Here is a 20,256-nt window from a genome sequence, read left to right as displayed (position 1 = left end):
ACAGAAAGCAGAGACATTGTTACACTGTGACATGTTATCTGTCAGCTGTATATACTCAGTACTATTAGTATACAGTAAGTAACAGAAAGCAGAGACATTGTTACACTGTGACATGTTATCTGTCAGCTGTATATACTCAGTATTATTAGTATACAGTAAGTAACAGAAAGCAGAGACATTGTTACACTGTGATATGTTATCTGTCAGCTGTATATACTCAGTACTATTAGTATACAGTAAGTAACAGAAAGCAGAGACATTGTTACACTGTGACATGTTACCTGTCAGCTGTATATACTCAGTACTATTAGTATACAGTAAGTAACAGAAAGCAGAGACATTGTTACACTGTGACATCTTATCTTTCAGCTGTATATACTCAGTACTATTAGTATACAGTAAGTAACAGAAAGCAGAGGCATTGTTACACTGTGACATCTTATCTGTCAGCTGTATATACTCAGTACTATAAGTATACAGTATGTAACAGAAAGCAGAGACATTGTTACACTGTGACATGTTATCTGTCAGCTGTATATACTCAGTACTATTAGTATACAGTATGTAACAGAAAGCAGAGACATTGTTACACTGTGACATGTTATCTGTCAGCTGTATATAGTCAGTACTATTAGTATACAGTAAGTAACAGAAAGCAGAGACATTGTTACACTGTGACATGTTACCTGTCAGCTGTATATACTCAGTACTATTCGTATACAGTAAGTAACAGAAAGCAGAGACATTGTTACACTGTGATATGTTACCTGTCAGCTGTATATACTCAGTACTATTCGTATACAGTAAGTAACAGAAAGCAGAGACATTGTTACACTGTGACATGTTACCTGTCAGCTGTATATACTCAGTACTATTAGTATACAGTAAGTAACAGAAAGCAGAGACATTGTTACACTGTGACATGTTATCTGTCAGCTGTATATACTCAGTACTATTAGTATACAGTAAGTAACAGAAAGCAGAGACATTGTTACACTGTGACATGTTACCTGTCAGCTGTATATACTCAGTACTATTAGTATACAGTAAGTAACAGAAAGCAGAGACATTGTTACACTGTGACATGTTACCTGTCAGCTGTATATACTCAGTACTATTAGTATACAGTAAGTAACAGAAAGCAGAGACATTGTTACACTGTGACATGTTATCTGTCAGCTGTATATACTCAGTACTATTAGTATACAGTAAGTAACAGAAAGCAGAGACATTGTTACACTGTGACATGTTATCTGTCAGCTGTATATACTCAGTACTATTAGTATACAGTAAGTAACAGAAAGCAGAGACATTGTTACACTGTGACATGTTATCTGTCAGCTGTATATACTCAGTACTATTAGTATACAGTAAGTAACAGAAAGCAGAGACATTGTTACACTGTGACTTCTTATCTGTCAGCTGTATATACTCAGTACTATTAGTATACAGTAAGTAAAAGAAAGCAGAGACATTGTTACACTGTGATATGTTATCTGTCAGCTGTATATACTCAGTACTATTATTATACAGTAAGTAACAGAAAGCAGAGACATTGTTACACTGTGACATGTTATCTGTCAGCTGTATATACTCAGTACTATTAGTATACAGTAAGTAACAGAAAGCAGAGACATTGATACACTGTGACATGTTATCTGTCAGCTGTATATACTCAGTACTATTAGTATACAGAAAGCAGAGACATTGTTACACTGTGACATGTTATCTGTCAGCTGTATATACTCAGTACTATTAGTATACAGTAAGTAACAGAAAGCAGAGACATTGTTACACTGTGACATGTTATCTGTCAGCTGTATATACTCAGTACTATTAGTATACAGTAAGTAACAGAAAGCAGAGACATTGTTACACTGTGACATGTTACCTGTCAGCTGTATATACTCAGTACTATTAGTATACAGTAAGTAACAGAAAGCAGAGACATTGTTACACTGTGACATGTTATCTGTCAGCTGTATATACTCAGTACTATTAGTATACAGTAAGTAACAGAAAGCAGAGACATTGTTACACTGTGACATGTTATCTGTCAGCTGTATATACTCAGTACTATTAGTATACAGTAAGTAACAGAAAGCAGAGACATTGTTACACTGTGACATGTTATCTGTCAGCTGTATATACTCAGTACTATTAGTATACAGTAAGTAACAGAAAGCAGAGACATTGTTACACTGTGACTTCTTATCTGTCAGCTGTATATACTCAGTACTATTAGTATACAGTAAGTAAAAGAAAGCAGAGACATTGTTACACTGTGATATGTTATCTGTCAGCTGTATATACTCAGTACTATTATTATACAGTAAGTAACAGAAAGCAGAGACATTGTTACACTGTGACATGTTATCTGTCAGCTGTATATACTCAGTACTATTAGTATACAGTAAGTAACAGAAAGCAGAGACATTGATACACTGTGACATGTTATCTGTCAGCTGTATATACTCAGTACTATTAGTATACAGAAAGCAGAGACATTGTTACACTGTGACATGTTATCTGTCAGCTGTATATACTCAGTACTATTAGTATACAGTAAGTAACAGAAAGCAGAGACATTGTTACACTGTGACATGTTATCTGTCAGCTGTATATACTCAGTACTATTAGTATACAGTAAGTAACAGAAAGCAGAGACATTGATACACTGTGACATGTTATCTGTCAGCTGTATATACTCAGTACTATTAGTATACAGAAAGCAGAGACATTGTTACACTGTGACATGTTATCTGTCAGCTGTATATACTCAGTACTATTAGTATACAGTAAGTAACAGAAAGCAGAGACATTGTTACACTGTGACATGTTATCTGTCAGCTGTATATACTCAGTACTATTAGTATACAGTAAGTAACAGAAAGCAGAGACATTGTTACACTGTGACATGTTACCTGTCAGCTGTATATACTCAGTACTATTAGTATACAGTAAGTAACAGAAAGCAGAGACATTGTTACACTGTGACATGTTATCTGTCAGCTGTATATACTCAGTACTATTAGTATACAGAAAGCAGAGACATTGTTACACTGTGATATGTTATCTTTCAGCTGTATATACTCAGTACTATTAGTATTCAGTAAGTAACAGAAAGCAGAGACATTGTTACACTGTGACATGTTATCTGTCAGCTGTATATACTCAGTACTATTAGTATACAGTAAGTAACAGAAAGCAGAGACATTGTTACACTGTGACATGTTACCTGTCAGCTGTATATACTCAGTACTATTAGTATACAGTAAGTAACAGAAAGCAGAGACATTGTTACACTGTGACATGTTATCTGTCAGCTGTATATACTCAGTACTATTAGTATACAGTAAGTAACAGAAAGCAGAGACATTGTTACACTGTGACATGTTACCTGTCAGCTGTATATACTCAGTACTATTAGTATACAGTAAGTAACAGAAAGCAGAGACATTGTTACACTGTGACATGTTACCTGTCAGCTGTATAAACTCAGTACTATTAGTATACAGTAAGTAACAGAAAGCAGAGACATTGTTACACTGTGACATATCTGTCAGCTGTATATACTCAGTACTATTATTATACAGTAAGTAACAGAAAGCAGAGGCATTGTTACACTGTGACATGTTATCTGTCAGCTGTATATAGTCAGTACTATTAGTATACAGTAAGTAACAGAAAGCAGAGACATTGTTACACTGTGACATGTTATCTGTCAGCTGTATATACTCAGTACTATTAGTATACAGTAAGTAACAGAAAGCAGAGGCATTGTTACACTGTGACATGTTATCTGTCAGCTGTATATAGTCAGTACTATTAGTATACAGTAAGTAACAGAAAGCAGAGACATTGTTACACTGTGACATGTTATCTGTCAGCTGTATATACTCAGTACTATTAGTATACAGTAAGTAACAGAAAGCAGAGACATTGTTACACTGTGACATGTTATCTGTCAGCTGTATATAGTCAGTACTATTATTATACAGTAAGTAACAGAAAGCAGAGGCATTGTTACACTGTGACATGTTATCTGTCAGCTGTATATACTCAGTACTATTATTATACAGTAAGTAACAGAAAGCAGAGACATTGTTACACTGTGACATGTTATCTGTCAGCTGTATATACTCAGTACTATTAGTATACAGTAAGTAACAGAAAGCAGAGACATTGTTACACTGTGACATGTTATCTGTCAGCTGTATATACTCAGTGCTATTAGTATACAGTAAGTAACAGAAAGCAGAGACATTGTTACACTGTGACATGTTATCTGTCAGCTGTATATACTCAGTACTATTAGTATACAGTAAGTAACAGAAAGCAGAGACATTGTTACACTGTGACATGTTATCTGTCAGCTGTATATACTCAGTACTATTAGTATACAGTAAGTAACAGAAAGCAGAGACATTGTTACACTGTGACCTGTTATCTGTCAGCTGTATATACTCAGTACTATTAGTATACAGTAAGTAACAGAAAGCAGAGACATTGTTACACTGTGACCTGTTATCTGTCAGCTGTATATACTCAGTATTATTAGTATACAGTAAGTAACAGAAAGCAGAGACATTGTTACACTGTGACATGTTATCTGTCAGCTGTATATACTCAGTACTATTAGTATACAGTAAGTAACAGAAAGCAGAGACATTGTTACACTGTGACCTGTTATCTGTCAGCTGTATATACTCAGTACTATTAGTATACAGTAAGTAACAGAAAGCAGAGACATTGTTACACTGTGACATGTTATCTGTCAGCTGTATATACTCAGTACTATTAGTATACAGTAAGTAACAGAAAGCAGAAACATTGTTACACTGTGACATGTTATCTGTCAGCTGTATATACTCAGTACTATTAGTATTCAGTAAGTAACAGAAAGCAGAGACATTGTTACACTGTGACATGTTATCTGTCAGCTGTATATACTCAGTACTATTAGTATACAGTAAGTAACAGAAAGCAGAGACATTGTTACACTGTGATATGTTATCTGTCAGCTGTATATACTCAGTACTATTAGTATACAGTAAGTAACAGAAAGCAGAGACATTGTTACACTGTGACATGTTATCTGTCAGCTATATATACTCAGTACTATTAGTATACAGTAAGTAACAGAAAGCAGAGACATTGTTACACTGTGACATGTTATCTGTCAGCTGTATATACTCAGTATTATTAGTATACAGTAAGTAACAGAAAGCAGAGACATTGTTACACTGTGATATGTTATCTGTCAGCTGTATATACTCAGTACTATTAGTATACAGTAAGTAACAGAAAGTAGAGACATTGTTACACTGTGACTTCTTATCTGTCAGCTGTATATACTCAGTACTATTAGTATACAGTAAGTAACAGAAAGCAGAGACATTGTTACACTGTGACTTCTTATCTGTCTGCTGTATATACTCAGTACTATTAGTATACAGTAAGTAAAAGAAAGCAGAGACATTGTTACACTGTGACATGTTATCTGTCAGCTGTATATACTCAGTACTATTATTATACAGTAAGTAACAGAAAGCAGAGACATTGTTACACTGTGACATGTTATCTGTCAGCTGTATATACTCAGTACTATTAGTATACAGAAAGCAGAGACATTGTTACACTGTGATATGTTATCTGTCAGCTGTATATACTCAGTACTATTAGTATACAGTAAGTAACAGAAAGCAGAGACATTGTTACACTGTGACATGTTATCTGTCAGCTGTATATACTCAGTACTATTAGTATACAGTAAGTAACAGAAAGCAGAGACATTGATACACTGTGACATGTTATCTGTCAGCTGTATATACTCAGTACTATTAGTATACAGAAAGCAGAGACATTGTTACACTGTGATATGTTATCTGTCAGCTGTATATACTCAGTACTATTAGTATACAGTAAGTAACAGAAAGCAGAGACATTGTTACACTGTGACATGTTATCTGTCAGCTGTATATACTCAGTACTATTAGTATACAGAAAGCAGAGACATTGTTACACTGTGATATGTTATCTGTCAGCTGTATATACTCAGTACTATTAGTATACAGTAAGTAACAGATCAGTGCTATTAGTATACAGTAAGTAACAGAAAGCAGAGACATTGTTACACTGTGATATGTTATCTGTCAGCTGTATATACTCAGTACTATTAGTATACAGTAAGTAACAGAATGCAGAGACATTGTTACACTGTGATATGTTATCTGTCAGCTGTATATACTCAGTACTATTAGTATACAGTAAGTAACAGAATGCAGAGACATTGTTACACTGTGACATGTTATCTGTCAGCTGTATATACTCAGTACTATTAGTATACAGTAAGTAACAGAAAGCAGAGACATTGTTACACTGTGACATGTTATCTGTCAGCTGTATATACTCAGTACTATTAGTATACAGTAAGTAACAGATAGCAGAGACATTGTTACACTGTGACATGTTATCTGTCAGCTGTATATACTCAGTACTATTAGTATACAGTAAGTAACAGAAAGCAGAGACATTGATACACTGTGACATGTTATCTGTCAGCTGTATATACTCAGTACTATTAGTATACAGAAAGCAGAGACATTGTTACACTGTGATATGTTATCTGTCAGCTGTATATACTCAGTACTATTAGTATACAGTAAGTGACAGAAAGCAGAGACATTGTTACACTGTGACATGTTATCTGTCAGCTGTATATACTCAGTACTATTAGTATACAGTAAGTAACAGAAAGCAGAGACATTGTTACACTGTGACATGTTATCTGTCAGCTGTATATACTCAGTACTATTAGTATACAGTAAGTAACAGAAAGCAGAGACATTGTTACACTGTGAAATGTTATCTGTCAGCTGTATATACTCAGTGCTATTAGTATACAGTAAGTAACAGAAAGCAGAGACATTGTTACACTGTGACATGTTATCTGTCAGCTGTGTATACTCAGTACTATTAGTATACAGTAAGTAACAGAAAGCAGAGACATTGATACACTGTGACATGTTATCTGTCAGCTGTATATACTCAGTACTATTAGTATACAGAAAGCAGAGACATTGTTACACTGTGACATGTTATCTGTCAGCTGTATATACTCAGTACTATTAGTATACAGTAAGTAACAGAAAGCAGAGACATTGTTACACTGTGACATGTTATCTGTCAGCTGTATATACTCAGTACTATTAGTATACAGTAAGTAACAGAAAGCAGAGACATTGTTACACTGTGACATGTTATCTGTCAGCTGTATATACTCAGTACTATTAGTATACAGTAAGTAACAGAAAGCAGAGACATTGTTACACTGTGACATGTTATCTGTCAGCTGTATATACTCAGTACTATTAGTATACAGTAAGTAACAGATAGCAGAGACATTGTTACACTGTGACATGTTATCTGTCAGCTGTATATACTCAGTACTATTAGTATACAGAAAGCAGAGACATTGTTACACTGTGATATGTTATCTGTCAGCTGTATATACTCAGTACTATTAGTATACAGAAAGCAGAGACATTGTTACACTGTGACATGTTATCTGTCAGCTGTATATACTCAGTACTATTAGTATACAGTAAGTAACAGAAAGCAGAGACATTGTTACACTGTGACATGTTATCTGTCAGCTGTATATACTCAGTACTATTAGTATACAGTAAGTAACAGAAAGCAGAGACATTGTTACACTGTGACATGTTATCTGTCAGCTGTATATACTCAGTACTATTAGTATACAGTAAGTAACAGAAAGCAGAGACATTGTTACACTGTGACATGTTATCTGTCAGCTGTATATACTCAGTACTATTAGTATACAGTAAGTAACAGAAAGCAGAGACATTGATACACTGTGACATGTTATCTGTCAGCTGTATATACTCAGTACTATTAGTATACAGAAAGCAGAGACATTGTTACACTGTGATATGTTATCTGTCAGCTGTATATACTCAGTACTATTAGTATACAGTAAGTAACAGATCAGTGCTATTAGTATACAGTAAGTAACAGAAAGCAGAGACATTGTTACACTGTGACATGTTACCTGTCAGCTGTATATACTCAGTACTATTAGTATACAGTAAGTAACAGAAAGCAGAGACATTGTTACACTGTGACATGTTACCTGTCAGCTGTATATACTCAGTACTATTAGTATACAGTAAGTAACAGAAACCAGAGACATTGTTACACTGTGACATGTTATCTGTCAGCTGTATATACTCAGTACTATTAGTATACAGTAACAGAATGCAGAGACATTGTTACACTGTGACATGTTATCTGTCAGCTGTATATACTCAGTACTATTAGTATACAGTAAGTAACAGAAAGCAGAGACATTGTTACACTGTGACATGTTATCGGTCAGCTGTATATACTCAGTGCTATTAGTATACAGTAAGTAACAGAAAGCAGAGACATTGTTACACTGTGACATGTTATCTGTCAGCTGTATATACTCAGTACTATTAGTATACAGTAAGTAACAGAAAGCAGAGACATTGTTACACTGTGACATGTTATCTGTCAGCTGTATATACTCAGTACTATTAGTATACAGAAAGCAGAGACATTGTTACACTGTGACATGTTATCTGTCAGCTGTATATACTCAGTACTATTAGTATACAGTAAGTAACAGAAAGCAGAGACATTGTTACACTGTGACATGTTATCTGTCAGCTGTATATACTCAGTACTATTAGTATACAGTAAGTAACAGATAGCAGAGACATTGTTACACTGTGACATGTTATCTGTCAGCTGTATTCACTCAGTACTATTAGTATACAGTAAGTAACAGAAAGCAGAGACATTGTTACACTGTGACATGTTATCTGTCAGCTGTATATACTCAGTACTATTAGTATACAGTAAGTAACAGAAAGCAGAGACATTGTTACACTGTGACATGTTGTTATCTGTCAGCTGTATATACTCAGTACTATTAGTATACAGTAAGTAACAGAAAGCAGAGACATTGTTACACTGTGACATCTTATCTGTCAGCTGTATATACTCAGTACTATTAGTATACAGTAAGTAACAGAAAGCAGAGACATTGTTACACTGTGACATGTTATCTGTCAGCTGTATATACTCAGTATTATTAGTATACAGTAAGTAACAGAAAGCAGAGACATTGTTACACTGTGACATGTTGTTATCTGTCAGCTGTATATACTCAGTACTATTAGTATACAGTAAGTAACAGAAAGCAGAGACATTGTTACACTGTGACATGTTATCTGTCAGCTGTATATACTCAGTACTATTAGTATACAGTAAGTAACAGAAAGCAGAGACATTGTTACACTGTGACATGTTATCTGTCAGCTGTATTCACTCAGTACTATTATTATACAGTAAGTAACAGAAAGCAGAGACATTGTTACACTGTGACATGTTATCTGTCAGCTGTATATACTCAGTACTATTAGTATACAGTAAGTAACAGAAAGCAGAGACATTGTTACACTGTGACATGTTATCTGTCAGCTGTATATACTCAGTATTATTAGTATACAGTAAGTAACAGAAAGCAGAGACATTGTTACACTGTGACATGTTGTTATCTGTCAGCTGTATATACTCAGTACTATTATTATACAGTAAGTAACAGAAAGCAGAGACATTGTTACACTGTGACATGTTATCTGTCAGCTGTATATACTCAGTACTATTAGTATACAGTAAGTAACAGAAAGCAGAGACATTGTTACACTGTGACATGTTATCTGTCAGCTGTATATACTCAGTACTATTAGTATACAGTAAGTAACAGAAAGCAGAGACATTGTTACACTGTGACATGTTACCTGTCAGCTGTATATACTCAGTACTATTAGTATACAGTAAGTAACAGAAAGCAGAGACATTGTTACACTGTGACATGTTATCTGTCAGCTGTATATACTCAGTACTATTAGTATACAGTAAACTGAATGTTGTAATAACTAATCAATGCAGTGTCATTTCCAATAAATCAAATACATATAATAATAATAATAATATAATGATAATAATAATAATAATAATAATAATAATAATAATAATAATAATATAATAAACTCACCACAACATTCTGCATCTTTTTGTTCTGCTGCTTTTGACATAATTTGTAGTTTAGAAGTTTGTTTCCTTTTTGCATAGATATGTGATTTCTTCTAATGCTGATATGAGATCTCACTAAGTACAATTTTATATATAGAATTATTAAAAAAAATATACAAAAATAAATAAATGACTCGAATTCTCCTTTTCCTTCTTTCCAAACTTAACTATCACTGTAGCTGAAGTTGGAAAGTAATTGCCTTATGCAAAGTGTAAAATAAAGGGTATGAGGGGAATTTAGAGAACCCCCCTAACCCCTGCCTGGTGCCCCCGTCTTTCTTAGCCCTTTGGATTTGCTGCTGCTGCTTCTCCCTCTTCCCATTCTTATATACACTCACCCTACAGAGCCTCCGTGTGCACAGCCAGCACAGCAGCCAATGGCAATGTAGAGATCTGCATATGGAGCCGCCCACTTGGGCTGTCCTTTGTTTGCCTCAAGCTGGGTGCAGCCTGTCCATGATCATATAGTGATTTACTATACAGGGATAGAGAGCTCATTACCTGCGTACACTGACTATTCTAGTAGCTGCTATGTCTGCTTTGTATTTCATCATTTAACTGCATCATAACTACAGTGTAACATACCGAACTAAAATGGTTTTTATTTGCATGTTAAGTGTGTACAGTTCAATAAATGAACATTGGAATTGTTTACGTCAAGTGTCACAATGGTTATTATCAGTGCTGCTGTGTCCCTGCTAGTGTTGTGAGGGGAAGGACAGGGCCAGGAGCTGCAGACAATCATTAGCTGAGTTCTGACTTGTTGTATGGTAGTTCCTGAGAGCGAGGAAGGGTCTGTGTCAGCCTGATTCAGAGATGGACACTAAGGGCCGTATTCAATTAGAGGCGAAAAGTCAGATGATGTCATTTTCACCTATTTCAATTATCCCCGTATTCAATTTCAAATACTTTTTGCCGGTGAGAAAAGTCTTTGTAAAAAAGCAGGGATAAGTTTTCTCCACTGAATAGGTGGCGCAAAAAAGTGCAGAATTGTGGTTTAGGGGTACAGGCTTAAAAAATATAGCCTGCATCCCTGGGAATGTCCCCTAAAAGTAATGTGTGTCAAATGTAAAAAAAAAATCAGGACACCCCAAAAAATGAACTTTAATTTTGGGGGTGAAAAAAAAAATAGGGAACAAACTTCTAAAATAGCAAAATTTATTCCAGAGGGGTTCCCAAGTATGCGGCAGGTGTTTTCTTCATTGCGGGTGGTCGCGGCAGGTGCATTTTTGAAGAATTTTGAAAAATAATTTTAGGGACTTTAAAATATGCTTGCACCCATTTTCATGTACCCCAAATTTGATGGGCATAGTTATTTCTGCCTCCCCCCCAAAAAAAAGCTAAGTGCTATTTTTCATCACCTCCTCATATCTGCATTTATGCACCTGCTGCGGTTATTTAAAAACCAGACTTTCCTTCAGCAGGCAAAAAGAGAGGTACCTATTGTGATCCCCCAATGTCTGGACATCTTTAGGGGGGTGCCAGGATGTTTTCCCGAAAATTGACAGGACTTTTCGCCTGTTCCAGTTTCGCCGGGTCCCGTTTTCGCATCCTTAGAAATTGAATACCTAAAGCTGGCCACACATCTAAAGATTATCTGTCCAACCAGACAACTAGGTGATTGGTTGGAATGAAAATCTGGTAATATATGGGAGTAACTGTCAATCAGCAATTTGCACCCAAATGCCGGAAACTGGAAGAAAACTGTTGTTTTAACAAATTATTTAGATCAAACATTTAACAAACTTGTCTGACGCCATTTTCATCTGTTTTCTGGCATTTAGGAGCAAATTGCTGATCATCAGTTACTCCCATACGTTACCAGATTTTCATTCCAACCAATCACCTAGTTGTCTGGTTGGACAGAAAATCATTAGATGTGAGGCCAGCTTTATACGTTTGCAGCTGCGATTTCACATGGAATGCAGCTGTGAAAATATGCTAATGGTTACAAAGCTTACCCGAGCATAAGCACACCCACTGCTGTCTTCTCATATGCGTACAACAACGCTTAACTGCGTAACTTTCGGTTACTTCAACGCATATCAAACGGCCATCTTGCCCTTCAGGCAGGACTCAACAGCATCAGACTCTGTATCTCTCCTGACACGCAGAGGGCTTTTATGCTGCATAGGAGATCATTTAGGCACGCCCATAGAACTGTGTTTAAATGGTCAGACATGCCTTTGTTTTTCTGACCACCCACCGTTGCCCCCCCCAAACATTGACTACCTATCACTCACTTTGCGAATGGGTTATCTGTGCATGCGAAATTACAAGACAACCGCAGCACATGCGCAGTGTGGCTTATATACATGTGCAATGGCAACAAGCACTCAGTCTGCGTAAAAATCGCCATTGCGTCTTTCTCTGAATCAGGCCCGGTGTCAGCCTAAAAGATGATAGCAGCTGATTAGTGTAAGAAGTCACTAGTAGAGCTGTCTGCAGAGAGGAGACACTAGTAGGAGCAGTCTGCAGGGAGGAGTCACTAGTAGGAGCTGTCTGCAGAGAGGAGTCACTAGTAGGAGCTGTCTGCAGAGAGGAGTCACTAGTAGGAGCTGTCTGCAGAGAGGAGTCACTAGTAGGAGCTGTCTGCAGAGAGGAGACACTAGTAGGAACTGTCTGCAGAGAGGAGACACTAGTAGGAGCTGTCTGCAGAGAGGAGTCACTAGTAGGAGCTGTCTGCAGAGAGGAGACACTAGTAGGAGCTGTCTGCAGAGAGGAGACACTAGTAGGAGCTGTCTGCAGAGAGGAGACACTAGTAGGAGCTGTCTGCAGAGAGGAGACACTAGTAGGAGCTGTCTGCAGAGAGGTGACACTAGTAGGAGCTGTCTGCAGAGAGGAGTCACTAGTAGGAGCTGTCTGCAGAGAGGAGACACTAGTAGGAGCTGCCTGCAGAGAGGAGTCACTAGTAGGAGCTGTCTGCAGAGAGGAGAAACTATTAGGAGCTGCCTGCAGGGAGGAATAACTAGTAGGAGCTGCCTGCAGGGAGGAGTCACTAGTAGGAGCTGCCTGCAGAGAGGAGTCACTAGTAGGAGCTGCCTGCAGGGAGGAGTCACCAGTAGGAGCTGTCTGCAGAGAGGAGTCACTAGTAGGACCTGCCTGCAGGGAGGAGTCACTAGTAGGAGCAGACTGCAGAGAGGAGACACTAGTAGGAGCTGCCTGCAGGGAGGAGTCACTAGTAGGAGCTGTCTGCAGAGAGGAGACACTAGTAGGAGCAGTCTGCAGAGAGGCGTCACTAGTAGGAGTTGTCTGCAGAGAGGAGACACTAGTAAGAGCTGTCTGCAGTGAGTAGTCACTAGTAGGAGCTGTCTGCAGAGAGGAGACACTAGTAGGAGCAGTCTGCAGAGAGGAGACACTAGTAGGAGCTGTCTGCAGAGAGGAGTCACTAGTAGGAGCTGTCTGCAGAGTGGAGTTACTAGTAGGAGCTGTCTGCAGGGAGTAGTCACTAGTAGGAGCTGTCTGCAGAGAGGAGACACTAGTAGGAGCTGCCTGCAGAGAGGAGACACTAGTAGGAGCTGTCTGCAGTGAGTAGTCACTAGTAGGAGCTGTCTGCAGGGAGTAGTCACTAGAAGGAGCTGTCTCCAGAGAGGAGACACTAGCAGGAGCAGTCTGCAGAGAGGAGACACTAGTAGGAGCTGTCTGCAGAGAGGAGTCACTAGTAGGAGCTGTCTGCAGAGTGGAGTTACTAGTAGGAGCTGTCTGCAGGGAGTAGTCACTAGTAGGAGCTGTCTGCAGGGAGTAGTCACTAGTAGGAGCTGTCTGCAGAGAGGAGTCACTAGTAGGAGCTGTCTGCAGAGAGGAGTCACTAGAAGGAGCTGTCTGCAGGGAGTAGTCACTAGTAGAAGCAGTCTGCAGGGAGTAGTCACTAGTAGGAGTTGTCTGCAGAGAGAAGTCACTAGTAGGCGCTGTCTGCAGAGAGGAGTCACTAGTAGGAGCTGTCTGCAGGGAGTAGTCACTAGTAGGAGCAGTCTGCAGAGTGGAGTCACTAGTAGGAGCATTCTGTAGAGAGTTGTCACTAGTAGAAGCAGTCTGCAGAGAGGAGTCACTATTAGGAGCTGTCTGCAGAGAAGAGTCACTAGTAGAAGCTGTCTGCAGAGAGGAGTCACTAGTAGCTGTCTGCAGAGAGGAGTCACTAGTAGGAGTTGTCTGCAGAGAGGAGTCACTAGTAGGAGTTGTCTGCAGTGAGTAGTCACTAGCAGGAGCTGTCTGCAGAGAGGAGTCACTAGTAGGAGCAGTCTGCAGAGAGGAGTCACTAGTAGGAGCAGTCTGTAGGGAGTAGTCACTAGTAGGAGCTGTCTGCAGAGAGGAGACACTAGTAGGAGCAGTCTGCAGAGAGGAGACACTAGTAGGAGCAGTCTGTAGAGTGGAGACACTAGTAGAAGCTGTCTGCAGGGTGTAGTCACTAGTAGGAGCTGTCTGCAGAGTGGAGTCACTAGTAGGAGCTGTCTGCAGAGAGGAGTCACTAGAAGGAGCTACCTGCAGAGAGGAGTCACTAGTAGGAGCTGTCTGCAGAGAGGAGTCACTAGTAGGAGCTGTCTGCAGAGAAGAGTCACTAGTAGGAGCTGTCTGCAGAGAAGAGTCACTAGTAGGAGCTGTCTGCAGAGATGAGTCACTAGTAGGAGCTGTCTGCAGAGAGGAGTCACTAGTAGGAGCTGTCTGCAGAGAAGAGTCACTAGTAGGAGCTGTCTGCAGAGAGGAGTCTCTAGTAGGAGCTGTCTGCAGAGAGGAGTCACTAGTAGGAGCTGTCTGCAGAGAAGAGTCACTAGTAGGAGCTGTCTGCAGAGAGGAGTCACTAGTAGGAGCTGTCTGCAGAGAGGAGTCACTAGTAGGAGCTGTCTGGAAAGAGGAGACACTAGTAGGAGCAGTCTGCAGAGAGGAGTCACTAGTAGGAGCTGTCTGCAGGGAGTAGTCACTAGTAGGAGCTGTCTGCAGGGAGTAGTCACTAGTAGGAGTTGTCTGCAGAGAGGAGTCACTAGTTTACACTGTCTGCAGAGAGGAGTCACTAGTAGGCATTGTCTGCAGAGAGGAGTCACTAGTAGGAGCTGTCTGCAGGGAGTAGTCACTAGTAGGAGCTGTCTGCAGGGAGTAGTCACTAGTAGGAGCAGTCTGCAGAGAGTAGTCACTAGTAGGAGCTGTCTGCAGAGAGGAGTCACTAGTAGGAGCTGTCTGCAGAGAAGAGTCACTAGTAGGAGCTGTCTGCAGAGAGGAGTCTCTAGTAGGAGCTGTCTGCAGAGAAGAGTCACTAGTAGGAGCTGTCTGCAGAGAGGAGTCACTAGTAGGAGCTGTCTGCAGAGAGGAGTCACTATTAGGAGCTGTCTGGAAAGAGGAGACACTAGTAGGAGCAGTCTGCAGAGAGGAGTCACTAGTAGGAGCTGTCTGCAGGGAGTAGTCACTAGTAGGAGCTGTCTGCAGGGAGTAGTCACTAGTAGGAGTTGTCTGCAGAGAGGAGTCACTAGTATACACTGTCTGCAAAGAGGAGTCACTAGTAGGCGCTGTCTGCAGAGAGTCACGAGTAGGAGCTGTCTGCCTGGAGTAGTCACTAGTAGGAGCAGTCTGCAGGGAGTAGTCACTAGTAGGAGCAGTCTGCAGAGAGTAGTCACTAGTAGGAGCAGTCTGCAGAGGGGAGACACTAGTAGGAGCTGTCTGCAGGGAGTAGTCACTAGTAGGAGCTGTCTGCAGAGAGTAGTCACTAGTAGGAGTTGTCTGCAGAGAGGAGTCACTAGTAGGCGCTGTCTGCAGAGAGGAGTCACTAGTAGGAGCTGTCTGCAGGGAGTAGTCACTAGAAGGAGCAGTCTGCAGTGAGGAGTCACTAGTAGGAGCATTCTGCAGAGAGGAGTCACTAGTAGGAGCAGTCTGCAGAGAGGAGACACTAGTAGGATTTGTCTGCAGAGAGGAGTCACTAGTAGGAGCTGTCTGCAGTGAGGTGTCACTAGTAGGAGCAGTCTGCAGAGAGCTGTCACTAGTAGGAGCAGTCTGCAGAGAGGAGACACTAGTACGAGCTGTCTGCAGAGAGGAGTCACTAGTAGGAGCTGTCTGCAGTGAGTAGTCACTAGTAGGAGCTGTCTGCAGAAAGGAGTCACTAGTAGGAGTTGTCAGCAGTGTGGAGTCACTAGTAGGAGCTGTCTGCAGAGAGGAGTCACTAGTAGGAGCAGTCTGCAGAGAGGAGACACTAGTAGGAGCTGCCTGCAGGGAGGAGTCACTAGTAGGAGCAGTCTGCAGAGAGGAGACACTAGTACGAGCTGCCTGCAGGGAGGAGTCACTAGTAGGAGCTGTCTGCAGAGAGGAGACACTAGTAGGAGCTGTCTGCAGAGAGGAGTCACTAGTTGGAGCTGTCTGCAGAGTGGAGTTACTAGTAGGAGCTGTCTGCAGGGAGTAGTCACTAGTAGGAGCTGTCTGCAGGGAGTAATCACTAGTAGGAGTTGTCTGCAGAGAGGAGTCACTAGTAGGCGCTGTCTGCAGAGAGGAGTCACTATTAGGAGCTGTCTGCAGGGAGTAGTCACTAGTAGGAGCAGTCTGCAGGGAGGAGTCACTAGTAGGAGCAGTCTGCAGAGAGGAGTCACTAGTAGGAGCTGTCTGCAGAGATGAGTCACTAGTAGAAGCTGTCTGCAGAGATGAGTCACTAGTAAGAGCTGTCTGCAGAGAAGAGTCACTAGTAGGAGCTGCCTGCAGAGAGGAGTCACTAGTAGGAGCTGTCTGCAGAGAGGAGTCACTAGTAGGAGTTGTCTGCAGTGAGTAGTCACTAGTAGGAGCTGTCTGCAGAGTGGAGTTACTAGTAGGAGCTGTGTGCAGGGAGTAGTCACTAGTAGGAGCTGTCTGCAGGGAGTTGTCACTAGTAGGAGCAGTCTGCAGAGAGGAGACACTAGTAGGAGCTGTCTGCAGAGAGGAGTCACTAGTTGGAGCTGTCTGCAGAGTGGAGTTACTAGTAGGAGCTGTCTGCAGGGAGTAGTCACTAGTAGGAGCTGTCTGCAGGGAGTAGTCACTAGTAGGAGTTGTCTGCAGAGAGGAGTCACTAGTAGGCGCTGTCTGCAGAGAGGAGTCACTAGTAGGAGCTGTCTGCAGGGAGTAGTCACTAGTAGGAGCAGTCTGCAGGGAGGAGTCACTAGTAGGAGCTGTCTGCAGAGAGGAGTCACTAGTAGGAGCTGTCTGCAGAGAGGAGTCACTAGTAAGAGCTGTCTGCAGAGAGGAGTCACTAGTAGGAGCATTCTGCAGAGAGTAGTCACTAGTAGGAGCAGTCTGCAGAGAGGAGTCACTATTAGGAGCTGTCTGCAGAGAGGAGTCACTAGTAGGAGCTGCCTGCAGAGAGGAGTCACTAGTAGGAGCTGTCTGCAGAGAGGAGTCACTAGCAGGAGTTGTCTGCAGTGAGTAGTCACTAGCAGGAGCTGTCTGCAGAGAGGAGTCACTAGTAGGAGCAGTCTGCAGAGAGGAGTCACTAGTAGGAGCAGTCTGCAGGGAGTAGTCACTAGTAGGAGCAGTCTGCAGAGAGGAGACACTAGTAGGAGCAGTCTGTAGAGTGGAGACACTAGTAGGAGCTGTCTGCAGGGAGTAGTCACCAGTAGGAGCTGTCTACAGAGAGGAGTTACTAGTAGGAGCTGTCTGCAGAGAGGAGTCACTAGAAGGAGCTGCCTGCAGAGAGGAGTCACTAGTTGGAGCTGTCTGCAGAGAGTAGTCACTAGTAGGAGCTGTCTGCTGAGAGGAGTCACTAGTAGGAGCTGTCTGCTGAGAGGAGTCACTAGTAGGAGCTGTCTGCAGAGAAGAGTCAGTAGTAGGAGCTGTCTGCAGAGAAGAGTCACTAGTAGGAGCTGCCTGCAGAGAGGAGTCACTAGAAGGAGCTGCCTGCAGAGAGGAGTCACTAGTAGGAGCTGTCTGCAGAGAAGAGTCACTAGTAGGAGCTGTCTGCAGAGAGGAGTCTCTAGTAGGAGCTGTCTGCAGAGAGGAGTCACTAGTAGGAGCTGTCTGCAGAGAAGAGTCACTAGTAGGAGCTGTCTGCAGAGAGGAGTCACTAGTAGGAGCTGTCTGCATAGAGGAGTCTCTAGTAGGAGCTGTCTGCAGAGAGGAGTCACTAGTAGGAGCTGTCTGCAGGGAGTAGTCACTAGTAGGAGCTGTCTGCAGAGAGGAGTCTCTAGTAGGAGCTGTCTGCAGAGAGGAGTCACTAGTAGGAGCTGTCTGCAGAGAAGAGTCACTAGTAGGAGCTGTCTGCAGAGAGGAGTCACTAGTAGGAGCTGTCTGCAGAGAGGAGTCTCTAGTAGGCACTGTCTGCAGAGACGAGTCACTAGTAGGAGCTGTCTGCAGGGAGGAGTCACTAGTAGGAGCTGTCTGCAGGGAGTAGTCACTAGTAGGAGCAGTCTGCAGAGAGTAGTCACTAGTAGGAGCAGTCTGCAGAGAGGAGACACTAGTTGGAGCTGTCTGCAGGGAGTAGTCACTAGTAGGAGCTGTCTGCAGAGAGTAGTCACTAGTAGGAGTTGTCTGCAGAGAGGAGTCACTAGTAGGCGCTGTCTGCAGGGAGTAGTCACTAGTAGGAGCAGTCTGCAGTGAGGAGTCACTAGTAGGAGCATTCTGCAGAGAGTAGTCACTAGTAGGAGCAGTCTGCAGAGGGGAGACACTAGTAGGAGCTGTCTGCAGGGAGTAGTCACTAGTAGGAGCTTTCTGCAGAGAATAGTCACTAGTAGGAGTTGTCTGCAGAGAGGAGTCACTAGTAGGCGCTGTCTACAGAGAGGAGTCACTAGTAGGAGCTGTCTGCAGGGAGTAGTCACTAGAAGGAGCAGTCTGCAGGGAGTAGTCACTAGTAGGAGCAGTCTGCAGTGAGGAGTCACTAGTAGGAGCATTCTGCAGAGAGTAGTCACTAGTAGGAGCAGTCTGCAGAGAGGAGACACTAGTACGAGCTGTCTGCAGAGAGGAGTCACTAGTAGGAGCTGTCTGCAGTGAGTAGTCACTAGTAGGAGCTGTCTGCAGAAAGGAGTCACTAGTAGGAGTTGTCTGCAGTGTGGAGTCACTAGTAGGAGCTGTCTGCAGAGAGGAGTCACTAGTAGGAGCAGTCTGCAGAGAGGAGACACTAGTAGGAGCTGCCTGCAGGGAGGAGTCACTAGTAGGAGCAGTCTGCAGAGAGGAGACACTAGTAGAAGCTGCCTGCAGGGAGGAGTCACTAGTAGGAGCTGTCTGCAGAGAGGAGACACTAGTAGGAGCAGTCTGCAGAGAGGCGTCACTAGTAGGAGTTGTCTGCAGAGAGGAGACACTAGTATAAGCTGTCTGCAGTGAGTAGTCACTAGTAGGAGCTGTCTGCAGGGAGTAGTCACTAGTAGGAGCTGCCTGCAGAGAGGAGACACTAGCAGGAGCAGTCTGCAGAGAGGAGACACTAGTAGGAGCTGTCTGCAGAGAGGAGACACTAGTAGGAGCTGTCTGCAGTGAGTAGTCACTAGTAGGAGCTGTCTGCAGGGAGTAGTCACTAGAAGGAGCTGTCTCCAGAGAGGAGACACTAGCAGGAGCAGTCTGCAGAGAGGAGACACTAGTAGGAGCTGTCTGCAGAGAGTAGTCACTAGTAGGAGCAGTCTGCAGAGAGGAGACACTAGTTGGAGCTGTCTGCAGGGAGTAGTCACTAGTAGGAGCTGTCTGCAGAGAGTAGTCACTAGTAGGAGTTGTCTGCAGAGAGGAGTCACTAGTAGGCGCTGTCTGCAGGGAGTAGTCACTAGTAGGAGCAGTCTGCAGTGAGGAGTCACTAGTAGGAGCATTCTGCAGAGAGTAGTCACTAGTAGGAGCAGTCTGCAGAGGGGAGACACTAGTAGGAGCTGTCTGCAGGGAGTAGTCACTAGTAGGAGCTTTCTGCAGAGAGGAGTCACTAGTAGGCGCTGTCTACAGAGAGGAGTCACTAGTAGGAGCTGTCTGCAGGGAGTAGTCACTAGAAGGAGCAGTCTGCAGGGAGTAGTCACTAGTAGGAGCAGTCTGCAGTGAGGAGTCACTAGTAGGAGCATTCTGCAGAGAGTAGTCACTAGTAGGAGCAGTCTGCAGAGAGGAGACACTAGTACGAGCTGTCTGCAGAGAGGAGTCACTAGTAGGAGCTGTCTGCAGTGAGTAGTCACTAGTAGGAGCTGTCTGCAGAAAGGAGTCACTAGT

At 42.1% G+C, this 20,256-nt stretch overlaps 1 protein-coding gene across 1 annotated transcript in view; it reads right to left on the bottom strand.

The window, feature by feature from the left end:
• Nucleotides 1-10,475, bottom strand: part of SLC40A1 (solute carrier family 40 member 1) — a 108,969-nt gene extending 98,494 nt beyond the window's left edge. Inside the window, exon 1 of the mRNA XM_088457213.1 lies at nucleotides 10,112-10,475. Within this exon, the coding sequence (XP_088313339.1) occupies nucleotides 10,112-10,151 (40 nt within the window). The 5' untranslated portion in view covers nucleotides 10,152-10,475. The remainder of the gene's footprint in view (nucleotides 1-10,111) is intronic.
• Between the last annotated feature and the right edge of the window lie 9,781 nt (nucleotides 10,476-20,256).

This window comes from Taudactylus pleione, unplaced genomic scaffold (assembly GCF_031769625.1).
Source record: "Taudactylus pleione unplaced genomic scaffold, aTauple2 ptg000747l, whole genome shotgun sequence".
NCBI classification, from domain to species: Eukaryota; Metazoa; Chordata; class Amphibia; order Anura; family Myobatrachidae; genus Taudactylus; species Taudactylus pleione.
This window is presented reverse-complemented; position numbering and strand designations above follow the sequence as displayed.